Genomic DNA, 12,231 nt, shown 5'->3' with positions numbered 1-12,231 from the left:
GTCAGTGCCTTAACCCCACAGGAATGCTCTGGCTAATAATATAATTACGCTGGAGAAATAGTAAATCCCTTTACTTTAATTCAATGTAATACAAACAGTCCAATTTAAACCTAATAGAACTGTTCTTTTGGCCCGTTTGGGTGGGAAGAAACAAGCTGTAAACAACACTAACATATTATCCCTTTATCCACTGACATATTATCTATTATCCCCCTTTTGATTGGTTGATATGGTGAACATTTACACATCCACCAGTCACAGAGAAACATAATATTATTCATTCAGAGTCATTTTTCTGGCCATCTTCTGAATTTAAGTCCAAAGATTCTCTCCACTTTCAGTCCCCACCAGCTCCAGAGGGAAATATCTGGCTCTTCGGCTGCTAAATGCTGCACTGTGTTCACCAGCTAGTGGCTAACTCTGTCTGTCTGCCCTTTGATGCTGAGCCAACCAGTGCTCCAACCTGAACAACCCTCCAGGCGTACCGGACCTTGGTTGTCATGGTTACAACAATAAACACGCTGACTGTATCGAGAGCTATATACCTTCCTTCATCGCCATGGTTACTATAATAACAGTCCTGGCTTGGTTAGGTTTAGGCACTAAAACTGCTTGGTTAGGTTGAAATAAGTACTTCCGATAAACTACATCACCGAGCTTCTCCCTTTGCTACTGTCATAATTACTTTGGCTGCTAGACGTCGCCTAGCAACAAATCGTAACCATGGGTCTGAATAACCTGCTGCATAAATGTCACTTTCTTTTTTTAGCTGAAAACAGTTTCCGGCTGTGAAACCGACCCTGATGAGAGCAGTGAGACTGAGCCGGAACAGTAAAACCAAAACAACGAGCTGAAAGACACTAAAACTGTGTAAGGCTGAGAGGAACTGTAGTGTGGATAATTCTCTGGGGGTTCTTCACATACTAGAAGTCATGTGATCCATTGTTGATACAAAAATATTGATTATAGCTGCTTTAAAAATATTGTGCCTCAAAACATGTTTCAAAATTGGTCCAATGAAAACTCAACACAGAGGTTAAAGGCTCACTGTGCTCCACCTCAGCTTTAACCAGCAGTAAATAAAAGAGAAACTCACGGTCAGAGCTGAAGTCATCTATCAGGATTATTTCTTGAATCAGAGGTGCAGGACTTCGCATCAGGACACTAAGGAACAGAGAGGAGGTGAGATGGAGATGAGAGAGGAAAAGCATGAGTCAGTGTCATTGCTCCTGTCTAATCAGACCAGTTATGTTCCACCTCATTACCTTTTGATGGTGCGGAGGAGAGTGGAGCGAGCCTCATTGTGGAAAGTGATGATGATACTCGTGGAGGGAAGGTCGGTGTCGTAAATCAGAGAAGCACATCTACAGACAGACAAATGTAACACAGAGTGTGAGCAGGTTTAACTTCTCCCTCTTTAGAGATCACATGTGTGTGTTACATTCTCTGAGATGCCTCACACACACAAACATCCAGTCACTGAACACACGCACGCACACACACACACACGGCAGGGTTCTGGGCAGCTGTGATGAGCAGCGGTACCCTCTGGAGTCGCCTCAGCATTGTTGCTTTGGTGACATGGAAATAGCTGGTTGCCAGGCAACAGTTGCACAGGTTTTTTGACCCTCTGCTTGAATCTGCTACCTGTTGCTGGCTGGGGGCTTTAAACCCAGGTCAGAAAGCATGAGGATGAAATATCACACACCACTGATTCTGTTATTGTGCAACAATTAATTCACTGTTTATTTACAACAACGAAACAACAATAAATAATGTAAGTGCTACTTAAGTGTTACTTAGATTACTTAGTGTTATAAACTCATATGAATCCATCACAATAGTGAATACAATCACTGTATAATTCTCTTTTAACTGCTTTAAAGGAGGTTGTACACTGTTGTTTGTATATTATGCTCCTGCTATTTTATTTCTCAGTGTAACTGTGAACCGAGTGTTGCTGTAACAGCCAACATACCACCAAACAATACTGGTTCAGAAAACACTAGGGCTGCAACTAATGATCATTTTCATTATTAATTAATCTACAGATTATTTTTATCTATCAATTAAGTTAATTGTTTTGTCTAAAAATATTGAAAATATTGATTTCTGGCACAACTTCACCTATTTTCAAGGTAAATGGAGAAAGCAAAAAAGTCTAAAGGGATCAAAACTCCAACAGAACTTCCAGTATTACAAGCAACATTTAAAATAGCTTGTGATGTGTTTTGTGATGACACTGATGAAGACCACAAAGAGACACACACCAGTCTAACAGTTAAGTTGCTCTATACTGAAAGTTATAACAGTTCAAAATCCAAAGATCCAAAGACAAGCATCAAATCTTCATATCTAAGAGGTTAGAAACAGCAGAAATTATTAATTAATTATTCAGTCATAAAAATTATTATATATTATAAACGTTTTAAGATTTAATTTTATAAACAGCATAAAGAAGCCATACAGAGTCACATACAGGAGCATTATATGTTTTCTGGTCATAGTTGGGGTTTAAAGTCTGTGTCTTTATTCAAAAACTGAACTCAAATCTCTTAGAAGTCCTTTTAAAAGCCATTTCATCATCCTGTGTATATTAATTTGTCTATCTTTGTGTCAAAGGGATACAATCTAAGATACACTGGTCAGGTTACTCTACACCACTCCAAATCCATGTGCAGCCAGAGCTTAAGATTAGTCCCTGATCCACTTGTGCAGATCAAAGCAGACGGACAGCACCTGGGCCGCGGCTCTAACCCTGCTCACCTGTAGTGTCGGGTGTCTCTGATGGCTCGCTCGCTGCCCAGCCGGTCGCTCTCCTGCAGGTTGAAGGCGTGCTCTCTGTACGGGTCGTCCCCTGGCTTCATCTGTTTCCCCGCCAGGTACGCCTTCTCATCGAAGCCGCCCAGCAGCTGACCCTGCTGCTCAGGCCGCGGAGGCTGGGTCACCTGCAGGGGACACAGCAAGGTGTGTTTAAAGTCTCACATCAGCCAAAAAAAACAGGGATAATATCAACAGCTCGAAAGAAATGTCCAAGTAGAAATAGCTGATTAAAACTGAAATCAAAGTAAGACGAAATGATTAAAAATGACAAATGTTGTGACACACAACCACAAATGGTCTCTGAGACACATCAGCCTGAGTTGTTTCTGGTGTCAACACTCGCTGCCATCACCTCTGTCAACACTCTGCTCCTCTGCCACATCTATTATTACTGTGGAACGGCTCAGTGCAGCCTCCTCATATTTGAACTGTCTGTGTTAATAAGCTGTTGAGGAAAAGAAGCTTTGTTTCATTTTTTGAATTCCACTGTTGGTTGTGAATGTATTTCACAAGCCGTCAGGTCACAGATCTTTCTGTAAAAGACGAACTGAACCTTTGAAACAGAAATATAACACAAACAGGGCTTTTTACAATCTCCCATTAAAACTGCATTCATGCTGAGAGGCCTACACTATGGTTGAGATTCAGGGTTCATTTTGACACTACACCACCAGGTCCATGTAGTAGCTGTTCTGGAGCTTTTGATCATATCTCATGATCTTCCTTGGCAGAAGGAATTATAGACAAATTTCCATTTTTTCTGGGAACTTTTAGGACTTCTTGTCTATGTTGGTTTCAAAGGTGAGGTTGAGGCTCGTGCTGCGTATTTCATAGGACTGCAACAAAAGCTTGTTTTCCTAACTTGATAAGCTTGATTAAGATTTTTTTTTTTGTCAAACTGCTGGAGCTGAAACAATTATATCTCTAGTTGTTTTGATAACTGATAAATCTTTCATGTCATTTTAAAATGTCAAACATTCTCTGGTTGAAGTTTCATCAGATGAGATATTTTCTTGCTTTTCTTTGTTTTCTATCAGTGTAACATGAATGTCGTTGGGTTTTGGACCAAACACACGATGTGAAGACGTCATTTTTGACTCTAGAAGCCTGTCATTATTTTCTGAAATCTCAGAAACTAAACTTAATCACTTGACTAAAAAAATGATTGAGAGTGTGAGTGAGAATGTAAATAATGAAAATAATTATATTATTATAGCCCCACAACACAAGCTCCTATTTTCAGGGTCATCAATGAGCTTTCAAAGATATTCAATTTATAATGAAATAAGACATGAGAAGCGAAACTGTTGTGGAAGCTGGAGTGTTTGACACTTTTGCTTGATAAATGACTTAAGTAATTAATAGATTATCAAAGTTGTTGCTCATTAAACCACTGTTCAACTAATTTATTAATTACAAATTGACTACACTTAATTTTCTACCTGAGCAGACAGAGTTTTATCATTTGACTCTAATTCACTGATTTACACACCAAGGTCAAATGCTGCCTTTGTCAATGGGGGCAGTTTGGGATTCAGGGACACTCTGACACGTGGATCGAAAAAATCAACACAGAGCCTAATGGAGCACTCACTCTACCTCCTGAGCCTCAGATTAACCAGTCAACAGTTTCACCCATGTCCAACACCTCCTCTGCTGTGGCGCTGCATTGTAATCCTGCGGCAACACTGCTCATCTAGTCTTCTTTTGCACCAACCTTTAAATCAGTCTGAAGAAAAGTATCAGCCAGATGATTCAAATTTAAATGCTATTTTATTATTCAGGTCAGCGTGTCAGTGCTAACAGAGCAGAATGGGATGGGAACTCATCAAATCAGAATACACAGTCAATAAATCCTCAGTAATTAATGAATGTTCCCCGCAAGGAAGGTTTCATACTCGCTGGCAGCCTGGGAGGGGTGAGCGGGAGGTTAAAACAGCTGATGAATACATAGAGGCATGAGAGTGGCCCTCATCAAAGAGAAACAACAGCACAATAGACTGATGGAAGAATGGAAGAAAAAAAGGAAAAGAAAGACAGGCTTTGTTCTGTGCTGTGTATTAAATATTGGTGTAGATGGAGGAAAACGTTTCAAAGATTCACACACAAGCACGTCCTCAGTGTTCAGGGCACATTTTGATATCACTGTATTAATTTCTCAAACTAAAGCTCTAAAAACTCACTATACACTGTCGGCCCGGCACCGAACAGCAGACAGACCCAGTTAGAAACTGACTGGTGAACATGGTGGAGCCCAAAACAGGACTAAAACACACATGGTCAGAAATGAATGATAAAGTTGCTCTGGTTCTGTTCTGTAGGTGTAAATGTCTGCTTACATGTTCATCATAGCATCTTTAAATGTGTAAAATGTTGTGTATTTTGGCAACATGGGAGCAGCAGAAACAAACTGTGAATACACACATTTATATATATCACCTTTTAAGTTGATGCGATGAAGTCATGAACAGCTGCTTATTTACACATCCAGCAGTTACAGAGAAACATTGTCAGTCATTCAGAGGCGTGTTTGTTCACCAGATGAATGTACGTCCATATTCAGTCTCTTTTAGCTCTGTTTTTGGGCTCTACCAACTTCTGAGGGAAATATCTGGCTCTTCAGCAGCCAAATGCTCCGCTATGTTCACCAGCTAGTGTCTATAAGCCTGGCACTGGGAGTGGTGAGGCTGAAAACGCAGTGAGAGTGAACCAAGAACAGTAAAGTTGTGGTCTGGACAGATAAACAGTTAAAACTCACCATAAACTCTTTAAAATCGAGGCGAGCTGCAGATTCAGTTCATCGCTATGAGCCACCGCTTTCACATCAGCAAAGTTTTCACATTGTCTCTTGAGACCTTGTTATTATAAGAATAACGGTTACAGCCGCTTTAAGTGGGCAAAGCACCAGTTAATGCAGGTTTGAAGGTGGTGAGGAGGTTGAGAGACACTTACACGCTTTTGAACAAGAGGCTTGTTCTCAAACATGAGTGTTAGCAAACATACAACACAAGCTAGCATATACATTAGCTCCTGCACTTTAGCCAACGCTCTCCACACACTTTTAGAGCAGATTAACACAAACTAACACACTTTGTTTCATGAATCATCCTACTCCTACCGTGGAGGAGAAAACCAGAGGTACGCAAACCTCTGATGTAGGCTGTGAAAAGTAAAATAAATGTATGCTAATATTAACGGTATGAACCCACCTGTACAAACTGGTCTTTTTAACTTTTTATTTTATTTTATTTTTTTATGAATTAACTTATTTTGTTTTATACAGTATATATAATTTATTCAGCTGATGGTTTTATTTTAAAAAAAAAACAACTTTATTTTATTTAGTGATATAAAGAAACTAAGAACATTTACCCAGACTACTCCTCTTTACTACCTCGCTGTTATATTTCTACTCTTCTACATTTCAGAGGGTAACAGTATAATTTTTATCCCATGACATTATCTTAACTTCAATTACTTTTCAGATTGATAATACAAAATATGATCAACAAATAACGCAGGACTTATTATTATAGATTACGATAATACTTTATTGATCCCTGGAGGGAATCAATAAGGGAAATTATCCAGCAGTATATGAAGTCATTAAAATTAGCCACAGCTGAACAGCTGCAACATTAGAGTGATGTACACATTAAAGCATCAATACAATCCATGAACATGATGTACATTATTATGGAATGGGCCATTTTGAATAATTAGTAATTTTACTTTTGGTATTTTAGGTATATTTTATTCTCATGCTTCTCTCTGACAGAGTATTTCTACACTGTGGTATTGCTACAAGCATCAGAGTACTTCTTCCACCTCTGCTTTTATTTCTTTACATTTGGTTATTTCCTGAAATCCTTCTGCATTTGATGTTACTGTATTTTAAGTGCACCTGTCAAGCATCTCATAACTCTCTCACTTACAGCCTCTGCCGAGCGGCTTAGCATCAGCTGCTTGTTCTGGCACTTTTATTAGGAATTCAACACATAAAGGAGTTACTCTGTAAAAATTCAATTCAATTTTAATAAGCCGTTTTTATCAGGGTATTTCATGCTGCATTGTAAAGTGTATATATAAAGCACACATAAAGTTAAATTGTCTTTATTCCTTTTCCTGTATTTACTTCCTGTGCAGCTTTGGTTAAATTAAGTATTGCATTAATTATACTCCTTTCTACCTCATCCAGTATGTGCATGTATTTAAACATAAGGCTCATTATCACTGCATGATGTGGATCCAGCAGAATAAGATCTGGGCACAAATTATAACTTCATTGCATTGTTATATGTGACAGTAAGCCTCTATCTAACCATGTTGACCTGAGTGTGTAGTTTTCACCATTGTCCATCAAATTTGACTTCGCTGCTGCTACTTCAAGAGAATCTCTATTTAAGTGCAAAAAATAACTCATCACATACATCTAGAGACAGGTCTAATAACACAACTCCTCTGCATGCGAAAAATTACGAGTTAACTACCAAAAAATCAACTCATTTCACAAGCATGTGTTCCCATTTTGGGCCATGCATGCATTTAAAGCCAATATTATTATCACCTGTTATGATAAAAAAAATCCAGCATCGTCCAAACGACCTTGGAAAGGACACTAGCAGGGTTACATGTCTATATTTATCACTACTATTACTTTGAGCTGTTTCATCTTTTCTGACAGGAAGCGGGTGCACTAAGATGACAGAGTCAGGCCAGGACAACAAAGTGGAACAAGTGGTTGGAGAGTTTGTGATTAATTGATTTTCATCTGGCTTCACACGCTTGTCAACAGTAAATACTATTAAAGAGGTTATTTCTTCAACTCTATCCTAAAGTTCATCTGAGCCACTTTCACCAGTAATATTAGATAATGAAGGTGTTTTACTCTTCATAGTCCAGACCTTCTTCCAAAATCTTGTATCTAATATCCTTTGGTAATCTGCAAGTGTCATCCTGACCAAAACAGAAGGCGCTCTGTGGCTGGGTCCACTGAATTAAATATGAATCTCATCTGGAATATGAACACGTGTCCGCTGCCTCTTTCAAGCCCAGTTAAAAGACTCGACAATGCTATGGACACACACCATATCAGAGCATATAGTGGTGACGTGGTGGGTTCAAGTCCTGTTCGTGATGTGTTTACGTGTCATACAGTGGAGAAGAGGCACAAAGACAATTTTCTGCTAAAGGTGGGGTCATGTATTTCTTTGGACCAAGAGGGATTCAAACAGGATTTAAACTGGGGTTGTTTGCTCGTGTGATCATGCTGCTGTCGATCAAATAAAACACCCACACAGAGCTGATCAAACAGATTAGCTGAGTTTTCAAGTCTTGATAAATAATTCATTAACGGATGTGTTTTTCTGAACTTTAGCCTGAATTGTTGCAGAGTTTGTGATGATTATTAATGTTAGAAATCCATGTTTTCAGGGGCTTTAAATGAGAAAAAGCGATGCTGTGTGTAGGTACTGAAAGTTGCCAAACTGTTTTGCATTAGTGGGGGTTTGTTCTCTTACAGTGTCGTCCAAGTTTTGTGTGCATTACTGTAGTGGAAAATATAGCTAATCCTAACTCAAACAAGACTGTTGAGAGCATTTAACCCAATTCTCTTGTGAACTGTTTATATGATCACATGCTTAATCAAAAAAAAAAAAAAAAAATGCCAGGTTGGTCAGAAAAAAAAGGTCTTGGCAGAGAAAGCAGCCTGAGTCCAGGACTGACAACTACTCAGTATCAAATAATAGATAAAAAATGTGACAAGCCTCCTCATAATCTTTTGCTTTCATCTGTGCTTAGAAAACTTGGCCACACATATGAAAACACACAGGAGCCGTGACATCAGATGAAAGCTGCGGATAAAAACAAACCGGCGAACTGATTGGCTGGACGTGGATCTGCGGTCCACATGTCCACTGCTGATGGTGAGGCCTCGACAGCAGATGTGCAGGTCAGAGAGCCGGCTGATTACTGCCGATGTCGAGGTTAAAACACATCGTGTTCACACACTGTCACTGGAGGGGGAGGCCAGAGAGTGGTGCTGGGAAATGAGACCACTCACCAGAGGAAAAGAGGGGGAAAAAAGTGGAGTCAGTGCAAACAGATTTCACAGATGATGTCATTTGTGAATCAAATGCTGCTAATGAACGGACTTATGGGGGAAAGAAAGAGGGAGGGATGCGAGGAAAAGGAAGGGAGGAAGAAGGAGAAGTAAAGAAAGAAAGGAAAGGAAAGGAGAGGACATTGAAAAGAATGAAGGAAGGAAAAAGTACAGAAGAAGAAGGAAGAAGGAGATAAGGACAGAGGAAAAGACAAAAAAAGAGGGAGGGAATTCAATGAAAAAAAGTAATGGAGGACGAAAGAAAGACAGAAGGGCTTTCTCTCTGTACCAGCCTGGTGCGGCTGAAGTCTTGGACGCTGTTGTGCGCCGCTGGCAGCCTCTGAGCTTCAGGTCAGATTACCTGAACAAACTACAGCGAGGAAATCTCAGTTTGGTGACAAAGGTGAACGACCCCGCTGAGCAAATCCAAGATTACCACAGAAAAAAAAGTGTACAGTTCAAAGAGTGATCTGATTAGAGGTGATGTTTGTTAGTGGTTCAGCGGCAGTTTATGGCACCAGCCTGTAAAGTGCAGAGATGAAACCTCTTTTTTTATTCAGAGTGGTTCCACGTCTGTTTGCACGCATCTTCCGAACATCACCACACTCGTGGCCCGCGTTCACACGCTGATGCACACCACGGTGTCGGCTTAGGTAGCAGAGATGCCACAACAGCTCCACCGTTTGGCATTCGCCCTTGAATTATTTAATCCTGTGAGCAGCATTTTAATGATTCTGCTGCTGCCGGGGTTGAGACATCCTGACATGTTGGCACACATCCTCAGCCACAGCTGAAACATTTTTATTGGTCTTGTACATTTTGAAAGAGGCTCCAGTGAGCTGTATTTCCTCAACAGTCTGTGTCTCCTAGAAATACAATTGGATCTACATATTTAATTTGTCTGGCAGCCTGGTTGTGGAGCAGTTGTGGCAGTAAAGCAGCTGCAGAGCGTAAACAAAGAACTGGATTGTTTTTGCTGTGAAAATCTCATATTTTCATAGAAATTTAACAAGATTTGGATTTTAACGCTCAGTGAATATCACAGACTTTTATCAGGCTCAAAAGTTGTGCAAACTGGATTCAGATAATCAAATAAGTGCCATTTATTCTCGAGCTTCAATGATTAGTTGATTCGTTGACTGACAGAATATAAATTGGCAATGATTTCAATATAATAATAACATAAAACATAAATAAAATTGTTTTTATATCATTTCTCAAAAATGTGAGGTTTTGATACTTAGTGATACAAACATCACACAAACTAACAGTCAAATAAAACAAGCAATGTTATTACTTTGCTTTGAGCTGTGGGACATTATAACAAGTATTTTTCACTATTTTCTGTAATTTCATACTTAAAATGATTAATTAGTCAATCAAGAAAATAATTGTCAAATTATTATGAAAATAATCAGCAGTTGCAGCCCTAGTTTATTCTCAGGCTCCAAATAACCAAGTATTATTGTCAGTGTCAGTTAGTCTGTGAATTATTTTCCATCTAACAGTTTGTTACTTACATTTACATTTACTCATCTACTCATCATTTAGTCTAGAAAATGTGAAAGTGCCAAACATAAGTGAGGTCTTCTGAATATTTGCTTGGTCCAACCAACAGCAAACAACCCAAAGTCTTCAGTTTACAGCAGAAGAGCAGCATATTCTCACACTGAAGAAGCTTGAATCAGAAAGTATTTACTACTGTGATGTGTTTTTAGGGTAAAATGTCAGATTTATTTATTTCAACTAAGATAAAACTCACTTTGTATGTGAATACCTCATAGATTTCCATCGTGTGAAAGTGTAGCTGCATTTAAAAATGTAGATACAATCACTGATGAATTCTTTTGTCGGCGGACAAATGGATTATCCCCTCAGCAGCACAGCCCCCTTCACTTTCTCCCTGTTCACACACTAAAAGCACAAGCCACAGGTCTGGTCTCTCTGTACGCTTAATGCAACAGAAACCCCTGAAGGCAAGCAGACCAGATCTGCTCATCTGAGCTGGCAGGGACCCAGACAACAGCCCCAGCAGTCACTGTAGAGACCGTGTGGAGCCTGACGGCCACCGCACCTCCAGCCGCAGCCTTCAGAGGCTGTGTCCGCTCCTCTCCTGGCGCAGGCAGCCACGGGCGAATACAGACCTGACCCGACTGAAACAGGCCTTTAATGACAGACTGGAGAGGGGAAGGATGCCTCTTCGTGCTCTGAAAGCCCGTGTTTTTCACCTCACATGTGCAATCCAAGACAGCTCTCAGCATTATGTGGTTTACAAGGCGTTTGCGCACGACGCGCAGGACTTATGGAAAGCCTCTTACGGGTGCTTGAGGTTCTGTCGGGCCCGGGGAAAGGCACGGAGAGGCAGGAGCACACCGACCAACAGCCTCCACAGCCTGCAGATGAGTGCTGTGGCGGAACGGGGGGAGGTTGGGGACGGTGCTCAGAGCAGCGTGTTCCTGCTGTGACATCCAGCTGTGCACCACCTCCACCACCTCCACCACCATCCCCATCATCCCAGGTTCCACACACATGCACATCAACATGCAGCACACACTCTCCTGCAGCTCGGCGCTTTCAGCGACACCCCCGCCCCCCACCGCCCCCCCCCTCTTTCTCTTTATCCCCCAGCAGCCGCTCTCACTCACTATCAGCGGGATGGTCCTGTCGTCCCGGTGGATCTCCAGCCGACCGGGGACCACCTTCTGCCCATGGCTCCTGCCGCGGGTCTGCGACGCCGACGACGACGGCGACGACGGGGGCTTGTTGTCCTGCCACAGGTAATAAAACGTCCCCAGGATCCACGCAACGGTCAGAATCGCGATGGCGTTGGCCCGTATCCTGCGCATGGTGAGCCCATATGGAGGGCTCCGGAGGCGAGCCGGGCTGGGTCGGGTCCGTCCGCGGCAGAAGGTGCAGCCTCCCCGCCGGTGATGGGTTGAATCGCTGCGAGGACGGACAACCTCTATCTCCTCTGCCGGAGCGCTGCCTCTCTGCTGGGATTTGCGCACTGACAGAGCCAAGGTCCTAGCGCCGAGTCATATCACCCCCACCCCCCCCCCACACTAAACACACACACGATCACACACAAATGCACACACACACACACACACACACACACACACATCATCCATCTACTGGCTGCGATGAAGGGAGGGTGTCCAATCTGCATCTGATGGTGGTTTCAGGCACATAAAGGCGCAGGTCGGCGGGGGCGGAGGACAGTTTCATTCCTCCACCTTCTCACCTCTGATGCGCATCATGCTTTGTGTTTACTCCCATCGAGGGTCAGAGAAACACGATCCAACACT

General features: G+C 41.6%; 1 protein-coding gene across 2 annotated transcripts in view; it reads right to left on the bottom strand.

The window, feature by feature from the left end:
- galnt16 (UDP-N-acetyl-alpha-D-galactosamine:polypeptide N-acetylgalactosaminyltransferase 16) overlaps nucleotides 1-12,231 on the bottom strand; it is a 37,793-nt gene extending 25,562 nt beyond the window's left edge. Inside the window, exons 1-4 of one of the 2 annotated variants that reach the window (XM_071498003.1) lie at nucleotides 11,569-12,231; nucleotides 2,767-2,948; nucleotides 1,266-1,364; nucleotides 1,097-1,164 (exon numbers count right to left, since the gene is read on the bottom strand). In XM_071498003.1, the coding sequence (XP_071354104.1) occupies nucleotides 1,097-1,164; nucleotides 1,266-1,364; nucleotides 2,767-2,948; nucleotides 11,569-11,769 (550 nt within the window). In that variant the 5' untranslated portion in view covers nucleotides 11,770-12,231. Of the gene's footprint in view, nucleotides 1-1,096; nucleotides 1,165-1,265; nucleotides 1,365-2,766; nucleotides 2,949-10,685; nucleotides 10,731-11,568 lie in introns of those variants that run through there. The other variant, XM_071498004.1, reaches the window with a different exon arrangement.

The sequence above is a fragment of the Trachinotus anak genome, unplaced genomic scaffold (assembly GCF_046630095.1).
Source record: "Trachinotus anak isolate AG129_WGS33_773 ecotype Australia unplaced genomic scaffold, CSIRO_AGI_Tana_v1 ptg000015l, whole genome shotgun sequence".
In the NCBI taxonomy this organism is placed as follows: domain Eukaryota; kingdom Metazoa; phylum Chordata; class Actinopteri; order Carangiformes; family Carangidae; genus Trachinotus; species Trachinotus anak.
This window is presented reverse-complemented; position numbering and strand designations above follow the sequence as displayed.